Source organism: Cetorhinus maximus, chromosome 7, assembly GCF_964194155.1.
Source record: "Cetorhinus maximus chromosome 7, sCetMax3.hap1.1, whole genome shotgun sequence".
NCBI classification, from domain to species: Eukaryota; Metazoa; Chordata; class Chondrichthyes; order Lamniformes; family Cetorhinidae; genus Cetorhinus; species Cetorhinus maximus.
This window is the reverse complement of record NC_135885.1, coordinates 90103739-90128060: the sequence shown is the minus strand read 5'-3', so window position 1 is coordinate 90128060 and position 24322 is coordinate 90103739. Positions and strand designations below refer to the sequence as shown.

At 42.0% G+C, this 24322-nt stretch overlaps 1 protein-coding gene across 2 annotated transcripts in view; it reads right to left on the bottom strand.

Moving 5' to 3' along the window:
* Positions 1 to 24322, bottom strand: part of ercc5 (excision repair cross-complementation group 5) — a 58601-nt gene extending 34279 nt beyond the window's left edge. The window contains exons 1-6 of one of the 2 annotated variants that reach the window (XM_078545839.1): positions 24140 to 24322; positions 20731 to 20843; positions 9851 to 10026; positions 6933 to 7048; positions 4410 to 4502; positions 1616 to 1676 (exon numbers count right to left, since the gene is read on the bottom strand). In XM_078545839.1, coding sequence (XP_078401965.1) covers positions 1616 to 1676; positions 4410 to 4502; positions 6933 to 7048; positions 9851 to 10026; positions 20731 to 20818 — 534 coding nt within the window. In that variant the 5' untranslated portion in view covers positions 20819 to 20843; positions 24140 to 24322. Of the gene's footprint in view, positions 1 to 1615; positions 1677 to 4409; positions 4503 to 6932; positions 7049 to 9850; positions 10027 to 20730; positions 20860 to 24139 lie in introns of both variants that reach the window. The other variant, XM_078545838.1, reaches the window with a different exon arrangement.

Genomic DNA, 24322 nt, shown 5'->3' with positions numbered 1-24322 from the left:
AAAGACAATTGATTTGAAATGTTTACTCTCTTTCTCTGCGGATGTTGCCTGACCAGCTGAGTATTGCCAGCATTTCTGTTTTTAATTTCAGATTCCAGCATTTGCAGTGTTTTCCTTCTGTAAAACTGAATGTTGTCAACAATTATCTATCAATATATATGAAAATATGATTTTTTCAAAATTTTGCTGTTAAGAGGGATCCATTTCCTTAGACAATTTCACATTGTTTATCAAAATAACAAGTAGCATATACATGTTTGTAATGAGCATATAACAATCCATGATCCTATTAAAATATTGTGTCCATGATAGTATACCAGAAAATAGACACGACCTGACTACATTGCTCAGTCCGCGAAGAAATAAAAGGCACCGAATAAAATTGGTCAAAGTAACCAATGGCAGAATTTTCTCTTCGGCGTACGGGGATGGGCACCACATGCTGACGTGTAAAATGTCGCACGGTGATGTCGGGTATGCATCCCAACGTCACTGTTTGTCATTCATTCCGATCTTTCGTTCGGCGGGGGAGCACTGGAGTCGGCTGCGTGGCCGCACTGTCAAAGTTCTGTTAAGGCCATTAATGCAGCAATTAAACTAATTGACGGGGTTGCCCGTCCAACCTTAAGGTTGGCAGGCAGACGAAGAACTCAAGCGGCCTTCACGTTTTGCATGAAACCTCATCCAAAGGTAGGATGAGGTTTCATGAAGGTTTTATTAGTTAAATATAAAATTTTATGACAATTCATAAACATGTCCCAGTGTCACATGAGGGGGCATGTCTGAATAATTTTATCTTTCTTTTTTTTCTAACTTTCAATTTGAATTTTATCTCCCTAAGGCAGTTCTGTGCCTCAGGGAGATTTCTGTATTCTTTTGTGCGCATCTGGGACAGAGTGCAGGCCCTGACTCTCCCTCCTCCCCCCCCCACCCGCACAGGTAGTGCTGAGCGCTACCGGGTGAGTGTCACACTGGACAGGCCTTAACTGGCTGCCTGCTCCCGACTGGCCCGCCTGACAGGCAGAAAGTTCTGCCCAATGAGTCTCAAATGGACCCAGCGGATTTTAAAAAAAAACGCATGACAGCCAACACTCTGTACAACTAAACTTCCAAACTCCATCAAACCTTGACCAGAGGCCTGGCCTCACAATGCACACGTAGGCCGGGATTTTCTGGCCCCGCCATGGCGTGTGTCCCCTCAACAGATGCCGCGAGCCAGTTAAATCTCCTTTCAGTTCGGCAGGGCCGTAATATCCTGTCGGGCGGGAGGGGCCATAAAATCCTGGCAATAAATTCGTTGACCAACTGCTTGTTCCCATTTCACTCCCAATCTCTAAGAGTTACTGATGTTGATAAAGTAAAGGCAAGATGTTCCAACACAGATTTTAAATGGATTTGTGATATTGTGGATCCTGGAAGCCAGTGCTTGTTTTACTCCCTACTGATAGTTGAGCTTTTGGGAAATTTGGAGGACAGGGTTTTTGATCAATAGTGCCCACGTGACTTTTCTGTGGCTTGGCTGGGAAGGCTGCTCTTGAATCTTGGTCGGCCCAGACACGATGGCCAATGCCACGAAATACTCTCACACACACAGAAATTATTGCTGATAGTTCACCTGGAATTGTTTTTCATTGTTCATACGTTCTTCCCACTCCTTTTCTGCCTCTTCGTCTGAACTAAAAAACAGTAAAATATTACTTGTATGAAGAGTACATCAAAAAAAATTATAAATATCATTTCAATAGCAAATCTCATTGTTAACATTTAAAAGTCAAAATGTAATGATGATTAAACTAAAAATGGGCAGATATGCCTGCTGCCCTGGCAATAGACAGGAATAACACAGCTGAAGTGTGTTATTCCATTTCTGGGGCTATGTCTCTTGAGCAATCGGCATGGATGCAGAATGTTCAGAAGCTGATTCCAGGAAAGGGAGTAGGAATATGTATGGGCAATTAAACTTACCACTGCATGTTGCTGGGGGGTGGTGAGGGGGAGGATGGAGTTTCCTTCCTTGAGGATACTTCTCCACTCTCCAATTGGCAAGAGTGATGGGTAGGTCAGACGTCAGGAATGCCTCTTCCTTGCCAAGATCTGGCAAAAAGGTTTACAGCCATCATAAGGCTACATAAATCTATGGTACAGAAACAGGTTGTTCGGTTGATCAGGCCTATCTTGGTGTTTATTCTTCCCTTGAGCCTCCTCCTACCCTATCTGCATATCCTTCTATTCCTTTCTCCTTTATGTGCTTGACTAGCTTCCCCTTACATTCATCTATGTTATGGCTTCAACTTTAACTTGTAGTAGTGCGTTCCACATTCCACCACACTATGGGCAAAGAAGTTCCTCCTGAATTCTCTATTTGATGTATTAATTATCTTATATTTATGACCTCTAGGTTTGGACTCCCCCACAAATGGCAAAACCTTCACTTTGTCAACTCTCAAATTCTATCAATTACCTTAAAGTCTTCTAACAGGTTATCCTCAGTCTTCTCTGAGAGAAAAGATTCCCAGCATGTTTAGCCTTTCCTGATAAGTGTATCCTCTCAGTTCTGATATCCTTGTGAACCTTGTGTATCTTTTTTGCACATTCTTCAGTGTCTCTATATCCTTTTCATAATATGGAGACCAGAACTGTTTGTGATCTAATCAAGATTCTAATTCAATTTCTCTGTCTTTCAGTATTTTCCTCTAGAAATCATAGAGCCACAGAAACAGCACAGAAGTAGCCATTCGTACATTGTGCAGGGCTAGCTCTTTGAAAGAGCAGTTGTGTGTCAATTCCACACCCCTGCTTTTTGTCCGTAACCTTATGAGTTCCTCAACCTCAAGCACGGGTCAAACTCACTTTGAAAATTATTCATGGAATCAGCTTCCACAACTTTTTAAGGTATACTGTTCCAGATCCCAACAATTTTGGAGTGCAAACATTACTCCTCATTCCCCCTCTAGATCTTTTGCCAATGATTTTAAACCTAGCACCTCAGGGTTCAGCTCACTTGTCAGAGAAAATATATTGTTTCTCTACTTACTCTTTCAAAATGTATCAACTTGAAAACCTCTATTGGGTCACCTCTAAATATTCTGTTTAAAGGAGAACAGGCCTAACTGTTCCAATCTTGTCTCATAACTAAAGTCCCTCATTCCTGGCAACATATTGGTAAATGTCCTCTGTACTCTTTCTAAGGTGTTGACATATTCCCTGAAATGTGCTGCCAGAATTGTCCACAAAACTCCAGGTGGGGCCTAGCCAATGATTTATAAAATTCTAGTATGATCTCTTTTGAACCCAAGTGTTTGGTTTATTTCTTTTCCTTTGTGATGGTATAAACCTTTTTAACTGCTTTTAGTAAGTTTGTTTCTTATGTCCATACACATTTTTCCCCCTTTGGAGAATATCAACCACCTGTTGAACCATGTCATGAATGATCCCTTCCATGGCCAACCCTGGAGTGGGACTTAAACCCAGAGCTTCTGGCTCAGAGGCAGGAGTGCTACCTACTGAGCCACAAGATCACATTGCTTTTAGTGATTTGTATAATTGTACCCCTAGATTCCTTTGCTCCTCTACCTCATTCAGAGTCTTATTATCCCAGTATGTAGCTTCCTCGTCCTATCAAAATACACCAACTCACACTTATCTATATTGCAATTAATTTGAGTCACCCATCCATTATGCAAGTTGATTAATGCCTTCTTGTATATTGCCATATTCTTCCTCAGTATAAACTAAAACCCCCAATTTGATGTTTCTGCAAATGTTGAAACGTTATTTCCAATTCCCATGTTGAAATCATTAATGTAAATTGTGAACAACAATGGTCCCTGCATCTATCCCTGTGAAACACCATTTCCTACCTTTTGCCAGTCTAAGTAGCAAACCTTAACCCCCTACTTTATTTTCTGTTTTGTTGACAGCTTGCTATCCATTCTGGTACTTGTTCCCTGACTCCAAATGTTCTGAGTTTAGTCATGTGTTTACTGTGCAGTACTTTAATCGGAGGCCGTTTGAAAATCCAAATATATTATATCACTGCATTACCCTTGTCTACACTTCGTTACTTCTTCAAAGTAATTAATATACCAGGGAAATGGGAATTCCCTGGGGGAAAGGGTCAGCCATAAAACATTAAATTAAATGTTATGTAGGCATAATAATGATTTTGTACTGTGCAATGATTGTTCTTGTTTTGGAGAAAATCAAAGTACTCTTACAAGCAGTTAAATCTGCCAATTTAAGTGTGGCATTATTTAATACACCTGATTTGTGCCAGTACTTGAATATACAGCATTAGAAATTGATTACTGGTCCCAATATATTGCTTACACAAAAATCCACTAAAGTACTTTATATATTTACTTCAATATTAGTATGATTAGAGTTTTTTTTAAAAAAAAGAAACAAACCTGTTTTCCTCCTTCTTTACCAAGGAAGGCAGAATAAAAATATCATCAGTTTCTCCTCTTTTCACCTGAGAAAGGCTGGGTACGATCTCACCACTGTTGACAAGAAAAATACTTTGCTAAAACATTTAATTTCTAGTAGAAATACTTCTCTGGTTCCTAATGTAAGCAGAAAAGTTGATTCATATATAAACTTGTTCAGTCAGTCCATCTTTTTCACTCACATTAGTGAATGGAATAAAATACATTCATGACATTGAAATTTAGGGTCAAAAACTTTCAAAAATTGGCGTTTATCAGCACAAAATTTTACAGTCCATTCCTAACTTCCCTCTCCATAGTCCCCATTTTCAAATGTCAATGTGAAAGTTAACTATTTTATATACGTATTGATTCAATGGCATCAGCCTCTTCTCAAATAGAAAATAATTTTAACCTACTAATGCTATTAATATAAAGCAAAAGAACTACGATACTCAAACACAGAAATTCTGCACACAGGAAAATCCAACCATGTATGACTGGCAACCATGTCATGTCCGTGAAGAACATTCAGAGGTCATGTTAAACAGAAGGGTCTGTGCCAACCACAGCAATTCTAAGCAATTTATCTGTCCCTAATGATCTGAATACATATCGATGACTTGCTGCTTAAGTGATTATGACCTTGCATTAATTGACTTTCAACTATTTACTCGGGTCTGATTTTAAACTAAAATTTGATTGGAAAGAAATTGCATCAACAGCCTGGAATGTTACAAATGAACACCAGATTTGCATGTCAGTGGCACAGTACTTTGAAGCAATAACACATGGCACTTGGTGAGGAAAGGATGCAGCTATAATTCTCTGGTTTTACCAAATTCCCTACTGCACTATAGGGAGGAGAGGTTTAGTCACCATTTTGCACCTCTCCACAGCGTTAGAGAAAATTGGCTAAATTGCACATCTTTCAGCAGACTACCAAGAGTTGCAAAGGCCTTAGAGCAGGTTACCCATTCGCTTGAGGAGAGAGAGAAAAAACATTCATTTTAAAAATTATAATTTTAATTTCCTATTTTCCTTTGGATGTTTCTCATTCTTACACCCCTTTTAAACCTACAAGTACATCTGCAGATGTACTACTTCTTCTTCAAAGACTTCTTCTTTGTAACAAATACTCAAGTCTCATTTATTAAAAACGGTTAGTGGCTTACAATATTCCATTTCAAAATCCATCAAAGGTCCCATGTCCTTTATGATATTTTCCCATTACAATTTACTTGCAATACCTGCAAGAGGGGCTCTGATGATGATTTTCAATGTTTTAGTCTTAGTTAATGTTAGTAACACTAACTGCTAAAGATGGTTAAAAAAAACTATCAGCTTGCCTGCAGTTTCTGGCTTTGACCACTGGAGGGCCCATGCCACAGGGGATTAACTAAGTATATACATTTAAATCATTGGGTGGGTCACAACATTCCATTTTTAAATGGATTGAAAATCCTATCAGAAAATCTCTATGGTAAAATCTATTATAAAGTGTTCACATAAACTGCAGTAGCATTTGCACATACTGTGATTAGAGGTTTACAATGTTGAAAACATCAAGTAAAATTAGGTGCAAATCAAGAGCTAATCTAAACTGGTTGTAGAGTTTACATGCTTAAGGCTCAAAACTCCTGCACAAATATAACGAAGTATAATGATTTTTAGGATCATGCTTGTTATTTATCATGCAATTATCAAATTATTAGGTTTTAATGTGCTGGCACCATTCATACTGCCTAGCTTCCCAATTTGGCCTTTTGTGTAAACAATGGCTATGGTCAGCTGAATTTGAGTGCCCTATGCTCTCTCAATTTGATGCCTTGTACTTTAGCAACCAAGGTCAAACTCGGACTTCTCCATGATTCTCCTAATGCACTGGCTCCCTATCCAATCCAGTCAAATTATCAGCTCCTCCTCAATCCACTCTCTCGCCGTGTCCTATTATCTTGCACCACCCAACAAAATAGAGGTTCCTTGTATCATCTGCAATCTCTTCTCCTCCCCACTCCCTGCCTCCAAACACAATCTAACTGATCTAGCACATTTATCCTTTGCACTCTCCAGTGTTGGGATGCTGCTCTTCCATAAAACTTTCCCAATATGTTTATAGTTATCCTACCTGAACTTCTTTTTCCTTAAGTCATTGAGAGATGTTTTCTCTCACTGCTTAATTATTCTTCCTTCTGATTCCACTGAAAAAAACAATCTGACCCTATTCTCTCTGTCCCCTCCCACTACTTTCTCTATTTCATTCCCAACCCTCTTCTTTTTGTCTCTCACACTCCAATCTCCCTCCTATCTGTCTCTCCCCACCATTCCATGGTCCAAGTATTGCCCTTCTCTAACTCTCCTTAAACTGAATAGTGTAGATAGTTTTCACTTCCTGTGTGCAACATCAAAGGAGAACAATTATTTTAGCAAAACATTCAACATTTTTTGAAACTTTTGTTTTTGTTGAAGTCAACATAATCTTAAACTTTAAAGTACTTCACTAACCTTCTGCCACCCAAAACATTTTTTAAGGCATGCTGCTTCAATATGGTTCTCAATAGCTTATCTGTAGTTTTCTTTGTGTCTTTAACTGCCAGCTCCTTTCTCTGCCACCTGTTAGTCTAAAATAGATGATGACTTCAAATTAACCAGAAGCAAATGACATTGTGCAACTATAAAGCATATACAAAGCAATGTGAAGGCCAACTCCACTTTGGCAAAAGAAACTGAGTGCGAGATTAACCTTACCTGAGATGGAACTTCATTAGAGAAAACAACTGAGGGAAAAGGTACATGCTACAAAAGCAATTCAGATCCATCATTTTAAAAGACTTTCACACTTTGATGTTAATTTTTCCTGCTATTAATTCCTATGTTCATAATAGAAACTGACAAAGTAAACTTACGTACCTCTGCCAGTGGAGGTGCTATAGCAATTTTGCATCACCCAGCCTCTCATTCTGTACTTCAGGAAAACAATTACAGTCCAATCAAAGCTACCCCTCTGGTTTCTAAACTACATATAAATAATAATATACAGGATCAAATTTATTATGATCATAGAATATGACTTCTAAATCTAAATCAGGATGGAATTATGCTTGTGTATCCAAGTCCAATTATCCCTGTAACTGCTGTGATGGCCCATGTGTTTTGGGGGAAAAAGCTGTATTTTATTTTAGGGTGGTGGTCCCTTTAAGAACTAGGTCTCTCTGGGAGATGATTTCTAGTAAAACATCTTGCTTATGGTAACTGATCATGTGACCAAGTTGTCTTAGAGAAACACAATAGAAAAAAGGTCAACAAGAGTTAATTATAGTGGGAATAGATTTTGTGTTGTTCTGTTTCAGGAAACCTTTTTGGGCCAGAATTTTCGGCTTAGTAAGCGGGGGCAGGGCCTGCTCGCCGAGGTGTAAAATAACGCGGGGTGATGTTGGGCAGGCATCCCGATGTCACTGCACATCGTTTAGATTTTCAGTTCGGCGGGCACGCAGCCAACTCGGCTGCACGCCCGCCGGACTGTCAAAGGCCTATTAAGGCCATTTAAATATCAATTAAAGTAATAAACTGAGCTGCCCATCCAACCTTAAGGTTGGCAGGCAGGCTAAGAGCCCACACGGCCTTCGCATTTTTCACGGAACCTCATCCATGGGCGGGATGAGGTTTCATGAAGGGTTTGTAAATTAAATAAATTTTTTCATTAATGTTCATTGACACTGTCACATGAGGGGACATGTCCTAAATTTTCTTTTCTTTATTTAAATTATTGAAACTTAAACTAATCTTCCTGAGGCACTTCTGTGACTTGGAGATTTTTGTGTTCTTTCGCGCACACGGCACGCTGTGCGGGCCTTAATTGGCCCGCCCATGTAAAATGGCGGCGCGGACCCGATCGGGGGCGCTGATTGGGTTTGTGCCAGCTCCCACCTGCCCCCGCACAACCCCCCCGACGGGGGAAAAATTCTCCCCTTGGAGTTTAGAACAAGTTGGCTGCAGAGCAGGGAACATATCTTCCAAGCAGAGTTCAGCTAAAAGGGTGTAAACCCTTGAAAACTGAAGTACTCCTAACAGTGAGTTGGACTTCTAGGATAGCCAAGCTGAAAAGAGAGAGAGAATGCTTAGATACAAGACTCCAGAGTTAAAGAACATTTTTTTATTCTTTCACAGGATAAGTGTGCCGCTGGCTAGACCAGCATTTGTTGCCCATTCCTAGTTGCCCTTGAGAAGGTGGTGGTGAGCCACCTTCTTGAACTGCTGCAATCCATCTGGTATAGGTGCAGCCACAGTACTTAGGGAGGGAGTTCCAAGATTTTGATCCAGTGAAGGAATGGTGATATAGTTTCAAGACAGGACGTTGTGGGGCTTGGAGGGGAACTTGCAGATGGTGGTGCTCCCATGCATGTTATCCTTGTCCTTCTAGGTGGTAGAGGTTGCAGGTTTGGAAGGTGCTGCTGAAGGAGCCTTGGTGAGTTGCTGCAGTGCATTTTGAAGATGGCTCAACCGTATTTCACTTGTGAGCCTATTAGCAGCAAGTGTGGGAGAGAATCAGCCTGTGATTGGAGGAGCAGTGAGTAGCGGGAAAGTGAGTGATGGCACATTAGCCTAAGCACTGGAGGATGTATGTGGCTGTAATAATTAAGTACAAAGCACTACATAATTGTTGCACGTCCATGCAGGTGCATAGATTTGAACCTATCATGCCACCTACATACAGTAAAATTTTTGTTATCCAGCATGATGCCTGTTAATCAAAAATACTGGTTAAGAGGGAGTTACATTATTCCTGACACAAGACAAGCTGTTGCTCTGTCTTTGAGGGATTTGAGGGAAGTGGGCAAGCAGCTGGGAGTCAAAGGCCCCAGCACAGCAGGGCATCACAGTAAAACCAGCACAACTGAAGACCAAGCTGATACCACAACTGACATCATGACCTTCAGGCCAGCTTTTAAAAAAAATCAATGCCAGTTTCACTGTCAGTTGCTCTGGGCAGTATATCTTTGTTCAGGCACAATAACCAAATCTGACCCAATAATTTAATAATTTCAAGATTACAACCTAGTAGTTTTGTAAAAATCTGAACACCGAAAGTGACCGGCTTTAAAAAAAAATTGCACTGTCAGAAATTCCAGTTAACAGAGAATTCTGGTTGGTACAGTGCTGGATAATGCAAAGTTTACTGTATTCCTTAAAAAATTATTGGTTCAACTCTTGCTGAGGAACTTTTATATACCTGCACAAAAAGGTTCATTTTTTTGCGTAATGGTTTTAATGTTCTTGAACTTTGATGAAGTTAATATAAACAACTGACAATATAAGCAACAAACATTTTATAAAATAGATTTGGATGAAATTAAAATGGTATGGCTTTTGTTATCTAATCACATAATCATGGAAATGAAATTGTAATATTAGACAGTACTTACCAAAGTTTGTTTCTTGAGCAGAGGTGTCTTTCCATCAAAAACAACTACTGGTCTTATTCGATAAAACAAAAGTTTACAAAGTCGATGAAGCAAAATCAGAAGGTGAGCATTTGGTACAGCATTACCATGGCGATCTCGTGCTCCCTTCACTGCCTGGTTTAACCAAATGCTGATATCTTTTAACAGTGGTTAAGAAAGATTTTTATTCTTATTTACTGTTTGATAAAGTTATTATTTAGCTTAACTGAAGAATCATTAATTCAGACCACAAAGAAATCGGGGCCGACTTTTTGTCTGGATGTGGCGGCGCATTTTGGTGCACCGAATGGCCACGCATAGTTTTTTTTTCAAAGAGAAAATCCGATTTTCATCTGCATTCCCAATCCCATTTTCCTCTTTGCTGTTTTGGAGGTTGGGAATGCCGAGTGTGCAAAACACACATCTGCCCCAACTGAGATTGGGTTCCCCATTTTAAATGGGGGAGAAAATCAGATATCTTCCCGTACACCATTTTCCTCTGGCCGTGTGGGATTTTGGAAGCCCATAAAAAGCACGTCAGGTTTGAGAGTTCATGAAGAAAATGGAGAGTCTGAAGAGTCTAGAACAATCTGAAAATTAAGTGTAAAAGGTTTTCACACCTTCAAATGTCACTGTTAGGTGCTGTATTGTAACATAGATCTGTTTTTAATAGTGATTCATCATAGGGATCTGTTCTTTAAAAATAAGTTGACCCTTACATTAACCAGCCTTGTTCATTTGTTCACATGCATTACAGTGCTTTTCCAATGGAGAAAATACCATAATACAGTAAAAACTGTTACAGAACATCCAGTCAACCTGTGCTGTCATATTTTCTACTGTGATTTAAATGGCTCGGCTGATTTTAAAAAATTGATTTTTACACTTGAATAAAATCTAATTACCTGCTCCCTTACATTTCGGTTTTGACACTTCAAAAAAATCTACACTTGAAAAAAATCTAACCACTTGCTCCATTACATTGGCTGACAGGCACCCTGCTTTGAAATTGAAATGAGCACCTTCTGTTCATTCCTTCCCAGAGAGTAGCCTATTGTTTGGACAGCTGTGGCTTGGGTGAGTTTCAAGTGCTAATGTGTTTCAGCACAGTCTGTGTTTCTTTCATCTAAGAATGAATGACAGTTTCAAGTAGTTGTAATAACAGATTGTCCTTTTGATGTGTTTGCTGGTCTGTTGACACAAGCTAATAGCATAACAAGTATTTCAAGGCTTTTTTTTATGGCTGAATACATTTTTTCTTCAGTATCAATGATATGAAGGCTTTTATTAGATGGTGAGTGGTTTACTCCCTCTGCCTTCTCTTGAAAAAGGCTAAGGGGTGACCTAATAGAGGTCTTTACAATTATGAAACGTTTTGATTAGTGGATGCAAAGAGAATTTTTCCTCTTGTGGGAGGAGCATAACAAGTGGCCATCAATGTAAGATAATCACCAATAAATCCAATAGGGAATTCATAAGAAATCAAGGAATGGTAAGAAAAAGGAACTTGCTACCAAAGGGGATGAAGGGAATAGTATAGGTGTATTTAAGAAGCTTGATAAGCATTTGAGGGAAAAAGGAATAGATCGTTACAATGGTAGGTTTAGATGAGAAAGGATGGAAAGAGGCTCAAGTGGAGGATAAAACCTGGCATAGACTAATTGGGCCAAATGGCCTGTTACCGTGCTGTATGTCCTATGTAATCCTCATCTAAAAGACAGCGCCTCCAAAAGTCATGCATTTACTCAGTACTGTTCTGAAGTGTCAGCCTAGATTAAATGCTCATGTCTCAGTAGTGGGGCTGAACCCACAATCTCTTAACATCCAATTGCCTCATTATACACCATCATGTTCCCTTATAATTTTTAAATGCACTCCATTTGCTGAATGTACTTACTCCTCAGCCCACAAGATCATATATGTTGGCACAACAACATTCAAACAAATTTTAGGGCCATCTGCCACTAGCTTGTCCTGCTTGCTACCCTTAATGTCCCCATTAGCACATTCCTTAGATAATATCACCACCGTCAACATTCCTTTGCCCTTTTGTCTATGACATCTTTGGCAATCTCTTCTTTGCCTCTACCTATCACTGGCCCCCTATCCAGCTCTACCTGTCCCACCCCCCTCTACCAGCTTATATTTCACCTCATTTCTCTATTTCCTTAGTTCTGATGAAGTGTCATACGGACTCAAAACGTCAACTGTGTTCCTCTCTGCAGATGCTGTCAGACCTGCTGAGTTTTTCCAGGTATTTTTATTTTTGTTTAACATTCAAACATATTTGCCTAGAAAAACAGGTGTTTTAAGGGTTGTAATTTCAAGGTCTTCATCTCTAAAATTACTAATCCAGATGCCAATCAGCAAATGCTTGATATTGTGGCTGTCATGTTCAGTAGTAGTTAGGTAGGAATAGAACTCCATTGATGTCCCAATTAGGGTGCACCTACTAGTGTCAGCGTGAAGCACTTTAACTGTGCAGAAAAATCTGCAAACATGGTGCCAATTGGGGATGGCAATAAATGATGGCCTTGCCAGCAGCACTTACATACACGCATGAAGAAAAGATATTCTTCTTTAGGCTGTCCCATCTATTTTGTCTTTTTTCACGAATAAGTTCATTGCTGAAAATGATTCTTTGATTTTTATACCGAAGCACTTCAAACCCCGCTAGCATTTTATATAAATTTCTGAATTTTTAACATTTTGACAGTGGAGCTCAAATTGTCCAATGTGATCTCCTTTCTTCATTAATCATATGAATTGAAAATTTGCTTCCATAGATTATTGCTTGGTTTGACTGTGATGCTAAATGTACTGAACATGACAGCCACAATATCAAGCATTTGCTGATTTACTGATCAGTATCTGACAACAGTTGCTGTTATTTCTGTTGCTGGCAAAATAGCAAAAACTAAAACATGTCAAAATTGTACTCAAGATTAATGGGCACTTGCAAGTACTTGAAAAAATCTGAGGGGTTCAGATGATTCTTCCCAGGCACCAATTGTTCTCCATGTAATCTCTTTATTTCTGGGTAGGAATATATATGAACTGAAATGGAAAGCAGTGAAGTTCATCTGACCTAGAATTGCTTGCCTCATTGCAGAATCTATATTTTCTAATGTACGACCGGTGGTTAGGCTGTTGGTCCTCGAAATGACTTAACTGGAGCAGCACCACAAGAGCTGTTGGTGTTTAAACTTTCTAACTCTCCTATAGTCCTGTTTACCCATCACTCCTATGTTGTGCTATGAACATGTAATTTCATGGTTCATATGTTTTAGGAATATAACTTCTAGTTTGGGGATTTAAATTTTTAAATGTAAATGAAGTCACATGTTTGAGAGGCTGGTAAACAGATCTAGAATAATAGCAATTCAGAGGGTGGCCTGTGTTTATTTTATAAGGTTGGAATTCGAAGTGTGAAAACACTAAACAATGGCCTCTCTCTCGAGTTTCGTGGTGCAGACGGGATGTCTACGGTTGTCTCAATAAGGGATTTAAATTATTCATATGGTTTCCCAGGTCAAAGAAAGATTTAGAACTGGTAAACAAGGGGAGGTCTTCAAGTATCCATATACTTTTCAGATCAAAAGACAGGTTTGGGAATTAGAGATAATGATCGGGATTTTCTGCTCCTGACCTAAGTCCTGTAGCGAGGGTGAGAAGCAAGAGCATTGTCTGCCGCAGAGTCCAAAGGGAAATTGCACCGAATCACGCGATGCTATGCTCATTAATTATGGTTTCCCCAGACAGCTACTGCTTTATTGCGTTCCTAACTACGGACCAGGACTTCGAATGCAGAACCCAAGGAGCACCGGCACCCAGACTGAGCAATGTATCGCTGGGAGTACTGCTGAATGCACTGGAGGAGAGAAGAGACATCCTCTACCAAGGGATGGAAAGAGGAGGCCCGCCCAACTCACCAACCCTGCATGGGAGGCAGTTGCCAGGGTGGTGAGTGCCAACCGCATTCATCAGAGTACAGCTCTGCAGTGCAGGGAAAGGATGAATGACCTCAGCCGCGCCATCAGTGTAAGTAAACCCTCTACTCCCTATAGTCACCTCACTGAATGGGAACTGGGACATGGGCCTCAGTGCAAGGCCACCATCTATGCTGCCCATGCATAAAAGCATGTATCAACCTGATGCGGTGATACCTCATAACCCCACCAAAGTCCCTGTAGCCTGCAGGTAGAGAGGCAACTGCAGGTCTATGACCGTGCCATACCGAGAGCTCATATTGTGCTGGGGAGTTTGGTGTAGGGGGCACCAGCATTCACTGCTGATGCCATGACTCTGTCGGCCTTATCCTTCTGACTGCATGAGCTCACCGTTCTAGAGGGTGCTGCTAAAGAACTCTTGTGGATTAGCTGCAGTGCATCTTTCACATGGAACACAGTAGTCAGTGGGCTGTGGTGAAGACTGGCAGCATGTGAAAGCCATCTACATCCCAATTGCTCTCAAGCCATCTTCTCTCCTTGCACAGGACAAGTTAGTGCATAACAAGTGCGAGAGAGAGAAGATTAGAGGGGGCATGGCTGAACTCCGGCATCTCACACCATTTGAAAAACAGGCTGCCAAGCTGGCAAGGGAGGTTCGGGATTGGTCATATACAGATGGCGAGGTTGGCGTCCAGCCTCCATGCATTAAGGAACCATGCCTACTGTCTTTACATAGAAACAAAAGGATCATGCTCGGTGCCATGCTGAAGGCAACCATGCAGTCACTCACTCTCTTCTCTTTTGATTACAGGTGCCAGCAAAAAGGTGAGGCCAACCACGAAACCGAGTCCCACACCAGCTCCAGACCACAGAGGAGCGAGGATGACGAAGACGACAAGGATATTGAACCAGCTGAGTTACCTGCACCCTCCACCAGCCGAGAGACACACACCTTGGTGGGTACTAGGCAGGGTCTCACACTCTGGTGGTCACCTCATAGGCAGGTGTCTGCAGCAGGAGGAGGCAGGGATAGCCAAGGTCACTGGCACTTGGAGGACTGCTGGGAAAGAAGCTGCAACTAAGTCTGAGTCAGATGACGAGCCTCTGGGAATGGTCCTAGACAAGATGCGAGAGATGAGTACGAGGCGGGGGAACATCAGGTAGAGATGTCGGAGGCCCTCAACAGAGTGTCACGTGAGGCGGAGGAGTCCATCTTCCTGTTCTCTGATGAAGTGGCACCGATATATGCATGTATCGAGGTTTCCATGGGGAGGGTGGCATACAGAACCTGGTCCATCAGATACTGAGTTTCAGCCAGAAATGCATGCAGACCTGCACTCTATTGCTGTAGCCATGAGCGAGCTTTTGCAATGGCTACACGAGAGGAGGACTAGGCACCATGACCTCCCTCCACGTGCCCCTTTCCCTCAAGAAGTCAGGGAGGGGCCCTTGGGCACCAAAAAAGTGGAGGAGAGTCAGGCAGACAGCCCTAGGGTCTCCACTCAGGAGTCTTTGAGGGTGCATGGCCATTCTAATTCCCCTTTACCTGTAACCCCACCTGCTCCAGCTCTAGGTCTCCAGATGCTGCACCTGTCCCAGAGCAGGAGACCCAAACTAAGCCAGGGCCCTCCAGGCCTCAGGGCTGCAGAGGATGCCTGCCAAAATCATCAAAGGCAACATGGCATCGTGGTGAGCAGGCTGCCTCCACCCCTACTGCGGATGTTCGGGAGACACCTAGATGCAGTGGCAGGAAATGTAAAATTAAGAAGCATTGATCTCACTATGGTGGCATCGGTACACTATCATTGTTCATTGTTGATGCACAGTTGTTAATATATGTACTTTAAGGAAGTCTGCTGTCTTTTCATTGTGTCTGATCACTTTAATGCCTGTGGGCATCCCCTGTATTCAAGGGGACAACCCTGCCTGGGTCTATGTCCCTCCGGAATCATGAGTGCATAGGAAGACATCGATCTTTGCCATGGTCCTTGCAAGCCATGTACGATAAGCCTCCCATGCATGGTGCTCCTTTGCCCTTCACAGACTTTTCGATAAAATCCCCTTTGCCTAATTAGAACGACACATTGGGGTTCTCCTATAGTTGTCTAGTTGAGCTGACCTGCAGCTTTGCCCACCCAATGACCCTATTCCCATCCAGCAATTCCATATCTGGACTTCGAGGCACTGGGTAGGTCTGGAGCAGCCATGGTGCGTGTGTCCTTCGAGGCTCGCTCAAATAACTTTTCCCCTCCCCCTGTAACCAACACCATCCCTGCCATTACCAATGATCCCCTCGTGTCACTGTCAACCTCCCCATGGTCACCCATGAACACCCCCACTCCCCCAATCACCCTTCGGCCTGTTACAGTGAATATCCACGTCCCGTCCCTCCCCAATGAGCCCGCCCAGGTCACCGTTCAAATGCCCACCCTTGTCCTAACCACCCCAAAGATCTGTGTGTCATTTCCTCTCCCCTCCAACAACCCTAACTGCCCCTTCACCCTGCAAGGACGGGTATGGAGCGTGTTGGGGGGGGTGGAGGGTGGAAATTCCAGTTGATTGTTCATTTAAATCCCGATTATGAGATCCAAAACGGCTTCCCGATGGCCTCTGGCAGGAATGGCAGCCTGCTATGACGGTTGGGACTGCAAGTTCCCGCTGTCAATTAGTTTGAATCTCTATTTGGGACATCTCAGGTATGCCAGACTGCCGCAGTGATAGATTGGGAGGGAGTTTATTTTTGGTTTTGGGTTTACCTGTGAGATTTCTCACAGAAACAGACAGTTGGAACCTGGAAGCAGCTTGGACACAAGCAGAAAGACAAGTAGCAGAGGGCTATCGGAAACCTAGGGTGCTTTCTGATTTTGGATTCAATGAGGAAGAAAGCAGTGAGGACCATGTTTGAGCTGCGGTGTCCACAATCGTGAAGTGCTTATGGAGAGTTCAATTGCCTAGCCCGATGCTAGTGGAAGGAGCCCAAGAAATCTCATACCCCAGGGAATAGTGGGAACAATGAGGAAAAACACTGAATTCCTGAAATTTTTGGTTTTGCCCCAGGGGAAATGGAGGAGCCGTCGAGATCCTGTAAAGAATAGGGGAACTCTTGGGTGGAATGGGGAGTGTCCTATAGAAACTTTTGTACTTAAAGAATAAGAGTTTACAAAATATAGTGCTAAGTTAGTAGTTCTTGCTTTGTTCAACTATTGTATATTAAAAGGTTTTTTGTTTAAAATCTGAAATCTGTGGTGTTATTCTTTCAATTAATAACTGAGTGTTTGAATTTCTTTTTCAATGTACTTCCACTCTTAATCTCTGTAAACTCCTTTAGATCTCTGCATTCCTTCATTTCTGGCCTCTTGCCCGTACCTCATTTTTTCATTGCTGTACCATTATCAGCCCTGCCTTTAGCTGCCTAGGCCCTAAGCTCCGGAAATCCCTCCCTAAACCCCTCTGACGCGCTGTCTTTTGAAGCTGCTACTTAAAAACCTACCTCTTTGACCAAACTTTTAGACACATGCCCTATTATCTCCTTCTGGGGCCCAGTAACAAATTTTAATTGCTAACGCTCCTGTGAAGTGCCATGGGATATATACTATGTTAAAACTCTATACAAATGCAAGTTGTTGTTTACAGCATATCTCCATTTTTATGAAGAAATGGAAAAGCTGTATCTCAACATTCTATGTCAGTTCAAATAATGGAATTCTCTATTGCGGTTTGCTACTGAACTGAAATTTCAATCCCTCTGCCAGTGATGCACTTTGACTGTATATTATCTACAGGTTACAGTGCAGCAACTTGTCGAGCTTAGTTCAAAAGGCTGCAGTCTTTACCACTCAATGACATATGCAGTGGATTTTTTTTTTATTCATTCATGGGATGTGGGCGTCACTAGCTGGTCTAGCATTTATTGCCCATCCCTAATTGCCCTTTAGAAGGTGGTGGTGAGCTGCCTTCTTGAACCACTGCAGTCCATGTAATGTAGGTATACCTATGGTGCTGTTAGAGAGGGAGCTCCAGGATTTTGACCCAGTGACAGTGAAGGAACTGCAATGTATTTCCAAGTCAGGATAGTGAGTGGTTTGCAGGGGCGGAGCTTCCAGATGGTGGTACTTCCGTGTGTCTGCAGCCTTGTTCTTCTAGATGGTAGCAGTTGTGGGTTTAGAAGGTGCTGTCAAAGGAGCCTTGGTGAGTTCCTGCAGTGCATCTTGTAGATGGTACACACTGCTGCTACTATGCGTCAGTGGAGGGAGTGAATGCTTGTGGATGGGATGCCAATCAAGCGGGCCGCTTTGACCTGGATGGTGTCAAGCTTTTTGGGTGTTGTTGGAGCTGCACCCATCCAGGAAAGTGGGGAGTATTCCACCGCACATCTGACTTGTGCCTTGTAGATGGTGGACAGGATATGGAAAGAGAGGAGGGGAGTTACTCTCCACAGGATTCCTATCTCTGACCTGCTCTTATAGCCACAGTATGGCTATATATGGCTGGTCCAGTTCAGTCAATTGTAACCCCAGGATGTCGATAATGGGGTTTTCAGTGATGGTAATGCCATTGAATGTCGAGGCGCGATGGTTAGATTCTCCCTTTTTGCAGATGGTCATTGCCTGACACTTGTGTGACTCAAATGTTACTTGCCAATCACCAGCCCAAGCCTGGATATTATCCAGGTCATGCTGCATTTGGACATGGATTGCTTCAGTATCTGAGGAGTCGCAAATGGTGAACATTGTGCAATCGTCAGCGAACATCCCTACTTCTGACCTTGTGATGGAAGGAAGGTCATTGATAAAGCAGCTGAAAATGGTTGGGTCGAGGACACTACCCTGAGGAACTCCTGCAGTGATGAGCTGAGATGGTTGACCTCCAACAACGACAACTATCTACCTTTGTACTAGGTATGACTCCAATCAGTAGAGAGTTTTCCCCGATCCCCATTGATTCCAGTTTTACCAGGGCTCCTTGATGCCACACTCGGTCAAATGCTAATTTGGTGTCAAGGGCAGTCACTCTTACCTCACCTCTGGAGTTCAGCTCTTTTTTCCACGTTTGAACCAAGGCTGTAATGAGGACAGGAGTTGCGTGGCCCTAGCTGAACCCAAACTGAGTGTCCGTGAGCAGGTTACTGCTAAGCGAGCGCCGCTTGATAACACTGTTGATGACCCCTTCCATCACTTTACTGATGATAGGGAGTAGACTGATGGGGCAGTAATTTGCTGGGTTGGATTTGTCCTCCTTTTTGTGTACAGGACATATTTGGGCATTTTCCACATTGTTGGGTATATACCAGTGTTGTAACTCTTTCGAGTTATCAACAGTCACAGATTGTAACTCTTTCGAGTACATTCACAGTTCTTGGTTTCCGGGAGTGGGACATGAACCCACAACCTTCTGATTCAAAGGCGAGGGTGCTAATACCAGTGTTGTAGCTGTACTGGAACAACTTGGCTAGTGGCGTGGCAAGTTCTGGAGCACAAGTCTTCGGTACTACTACTGGAATATTGTCAGGGCCCATAGCGTTTTCAGCATGCAGTGCTGACAATATCAGTAGGAGTGACCACCGCACACCTGGAGACCAGGCCCCATCTTCACATTGAGAATACCCTCCATCGTGTTTTGTGGCACCACCACCGTGCTAATTGGGATAGGTTCTGAACTCAAGATTGGGCAATCACAAGGTGCTGAGGGCCATCAGCAGCAACAGAATTGTACTCAACCACAATCTGTAGCCTCATGGCCTGGCATATCCCCCACTCTGCCAATCCCACCGAAGGGAGAAGAATGATTTACATTTACATTTCTGGGGGTTTAAGTGGAACAAATATTGAGAACAGATCAATTGATAAATAACGACCCACAGCAAAATTACATACAGTGAAATGATAGAAAAGAATAATGAAGAGTCAAAGACAGGATGCCAGACAGGAAGAAATTCAATGTTCAAGTATGTAAAAGGGATCTAGCCTTTATGAATTTGGAAGAAAAGACATTAAACTAGTCAACATATCAGAAGTGAGAAATCTTCAACGAGATGGATAAAGTACTGCCAAAAGGCAAAAAGTGGGTACATCAAAAGATAGGGGTGTGCATAAATAAACATTATTTCGAACAATAAGAAAGGTTGAAAAGGTTGGACCTATACCCACTGGAGCTTTGAAGGTGATCTTATTCAAACATACAAGATTCTGAGGGGACTTGATAGGGTGGATACCAAGTGGATGTTTCCTCTTGTGGGAGAGACAGGAACTAGGGGATACAGCTTAAACTTAAAAGGTCTCCCTTTTAAGATGGAGATGAGGAAAAATATTTTCTCTGAGGGTCGTTAAGTCTGTTTAATTCTTTTCTACTGAAAGCAGTGGAGGCTGGGTCATTGAATTTATTCAAAGCTAAGTTAGAAAAATTTTTGATAGATAAAGGAGTCAAGGGTTATGGGGGAGCAGACAAGATAATCAGATCAGCCATGATCTTATCAAATGACAGAGCAGGCTTGAAGGACTGAATGGCTACTCCTGCTTCCAAGTCCTATGTTCAAATGCAGCCTAAATCTAGAGTCAAGCCCTGACTTGACACTAAAACAATGCAGCACAATAGTCTTCACTTTGTTTCCCTCTTTGGTTTCTGCACAATTCAAGAGCTAAATACTAGGTAGAACACTTAAGAACCTTAACCACACAAGTTAACCTCAATCCATTTGTCCTGTGGCCACTCTCTTCGTTGATGATACCAGCTCTTCATTACCACTGCGATTTACACACATAACTTTAATATTAGAGTGAAGACAAAAAACGCTTCACACCAACGCTGACGTTGTAATGCCAACATACCTGTAGATATAATTTGCTTTTCCACACTTCTACCAGAACTGTGAATAGAGGTCATTTTAACAGTCAAGGGTAGCTATATAAAGGATACCAATAGCAAGTATTTTTCCTTCAAGAGTTTCTGGATTAATAGGCTGGCCTGTACACTCCAACAGTTTCCATAGTCCTTTAACTCCCATAATGCTGCTTAAAATCACACAATATCTGCAAGAAAAAAAGACTTGCTTTATATGGCACTTTTCATGGCCATCAGACATCTCACATTGTTTTACAACCAATGAAGTACTTTTTGAAGTGTAGTCACCGTTGTAATGTAGGAATCATGGCAGCCAATTTGCACACAGTAAACTCCCATGAACAGCTATGTGATAATGAGCAGATAAGCTTTTTTGTGATGTTGACTGAGGGCGAAATATTTGCCAGGACAACAGGGAAAATTGCTCCACTGTTTTTTGAAATAGTGCCATGGGATCTTTTATATCCGCCTGAGCAGACAAACGGGATCTCAATTTAATGTCTCATCCGAAAGATGGCACCTCCTCCAAGTGCAGCACCCCCTCAATCTGCCAGTTTAATGTCAATTATGGGGAAGTTAATGGAGTCTATAATCTCAGAATTGTTACGGTGTAGAAAAAGGCCATTCAGCCCATTGTGTCTGCATCGGCTCTCTTAGCATTTTAACTTAGTGCCAATCTCTTGCCTTTTCCTTGTAACCCTGCACATTGTTTCTATTTAAATAACCGTCCAATGCCTCAATTGAATGCCTCAATTGAATCTACCTCCACCACACTTCCAGAAGTGCATTCCAAACCCTAACTACTCGCTGTGTGAAAAAGCTTTTTCTAACCTCACGTTTGCTTCTTTTGCAAAAAACTTTAAAATCATGCCCTCTGGTTCTCGATCTGTTTACAAGCAGGAGCAGTTTCTCTCTATTTACTCTGTCCAAACCCCTCATGATTTTGAAAACTTCTATCATGTCTCCTCTTAGCCTTCTCCTCCCCAAGGAAAACAGTACCAACTTCTCCAATCTTTCCTCACAACTGAAGTGTCTCATCCTTGGAGCCATTCTCGTAAACCTCTTCTGCACACTCTTCAATGCGTTCACATCCTCCCTATAGTGTGGCGCCCAGAACCGTACACAATACTCCAGCTGAGGTCTAACCAGTGTCTTATATAAGTTCATCATAACCTCCCTGCTCTTGTACTCTATGCCCCTATTCATAAAGCCCAGGATACTATATGCTTTAGTAACAGCTCTCGCTACCTGTCCTGTCATCTTTAATGACTTATGTACATATACACTAGGTCTCTCTGCTCCTTTTGAAGTTCTACACTGTCCTCCTCACATTTTGCAATTTCTCCCAAGTTCTGAGTCGTCCTCAAACTTTGAAATTGTCCCCTGCACACCAAAATCTAGATCATTTATGTATATCAGGAAAAGCAAGGGTCCCAATACCAACCCCTGGGGAACTTCACTACAAACCTTCTTCCAGCCTGAAAAATACCCATTAACCATTACTCACTGTTTCCTATCCATCAGCTAATTTTGTATCCACGTTGCTATTGTCCCCTTTATTTCATGACTTATAACTTTCCTCAAGTCTGTTGTGTGGCACTGAATCGAACATCAATGGCCTTGCCCTCATCAACTATCTCTGTCACCTCTTCAAAAAACTCCAGCAAGTTAGTTAGACGTGATTTTCCTTTAACAAATCCATGCTGACTCTTCCGAATCAATCCACATTTTTCCATGTGACTATTAATTCTATTCTGACTAACTGTTTCTAGAAGATTCCCCACTACCGAAGTTAAACTGACTGGTCTGCAGTCGCAGAGCAGATCTTCACAACCTTTTTTGAACAAGGGCGTAATGTTTGCTATTCTCCAGTCCTCCGGCACCTCCCCAAATCCAGGGACATTGAAAAATTATTGCCAGTGCCTCTGCAATTTCCACTCTCACTTCCTTCAAACATTCTTGGGTGCATCTCATCTGGTCCTGGCGCCTTATAAAATTTAAGTGCCAACACTTAAATGCCTCCTCCTTATCAATTTTAAACCCTTCTAGTAACTTAGTTTCCTCCTCTGTCACCATGGCCTGGGCAGCATCTGCCTCATAGGTAAAGACAGATGCAAAGTATTCATTTAACACCTCAGCCATGCCTCTATGTGTAAATCCCCTTTTTGGTCCCTAATAGGCCTACTCCTCCTTTTGCCACCCTTTTACTACTGATGTGCTTATAGAATACTTTTACGTTAGCTGCTGGTCTTTTTCATAATCCCTCTTTGCTTTTCTTATTTGCTTTTTCACATCCCTTCTGAACCTTTTGTATTCTGCTTGGTTCTCATTGTATTTGCGACCTGACATCTGTTGTGAGTGCACTTTTTCTTCTTTAACTTAATTTCTACCTTTGTCATCCAGGGAGCTCTGGATTTGTTTGTCCCACCCTTCCCTTTTTAGGGAACATACCTTGACTGTGCCCAAGCCATCTCCTCTACGAAGGTAGCCCATTGTTCAGCTACTGTTTTTCCCTCCAACCTTTGGTTCCAATCTATCTGGCCCAGATCCGCTCTTGCCCCATTGAAGTCTGCTCTCTGCCAGTTGATTATTCTTACTCTGGATTGACCAATGTCATTTTCCACCGTCATCCTAAACCTTATGATACAATGATCACTGCCCCCTAAATGTTCCCCCACTATCACTTGATTATGGGGAAGTTACGTGAATCTATCAGTGACAGAGTGATTGATCAAATTATAATGTCCAATTGCTCAAAGAAAGTTAGTCTGGAACTATGAAGGGAACATCAAGTATGATTAATGTTTTTTTGAGGAGTTCACAATCACGATGGATAGAAGAGTTTTGATGGGTCTGGATTTCTAAAAGGTATCTGATAATGTTCCACACTGAATATCAGCAAAAATTACACGGAATTGGGGGTTGGCAATTGGGAGGTAGGAGATAGTAGGGATAAAAAAGTTCGCACTCTGTTTGACAGGATGTGACAAGTTGTGTTATCCAGAGATCTGTACTTTTCACAATACATTAATCACTTGGATGAAGAATCAGAGTTGTTATAGAGCAAGAAAAAGCTTGTAGTAGTATAAAGCTACAAAGCACTGCCTTTTGTTCTATTACATTTGTTATTTAATCTCTCCTGCCCTCTACCCTATACCAGACCCCTTTTGTTCTCCCTCCTTTCATTGGTATAAAACCCATCACATTTCTACTCTCCATATACGAAGAGCCATATTCCACTCGAAATGTTAACCGCTTCTCTCTCCACAGATGCTGCCAGACCTGCTGAATATTTCCAGTACCCACTGTTTTCTTTTCAGATTTCCAGCATCCGGAGTATTTTGCTTTTATTACACATCAAGGTTTACGTATTAAATTGTACAGCATCTGAGCGATCACATCTAATCCCCGCCCTCAGTAAGTATCTCCAAGCCCCATCCCGACCAAATCCAGCCGAATTACCTTCACTGCTTCATGAACTTACCCGGAATGCGCTTCATACCCACACTAGCTGCTGAAAATACCGCTTTAATAGAAGCGGAACTGAATAACACTCTTCAATGGAGTCACAAAAAGGGGCCAAGTATTAGCGAGACACAGGTATATTACTCCCGGGCAGAAATCAATATCAATACGGAAGGAGTCACCGGATCACATTTTTTGGTGC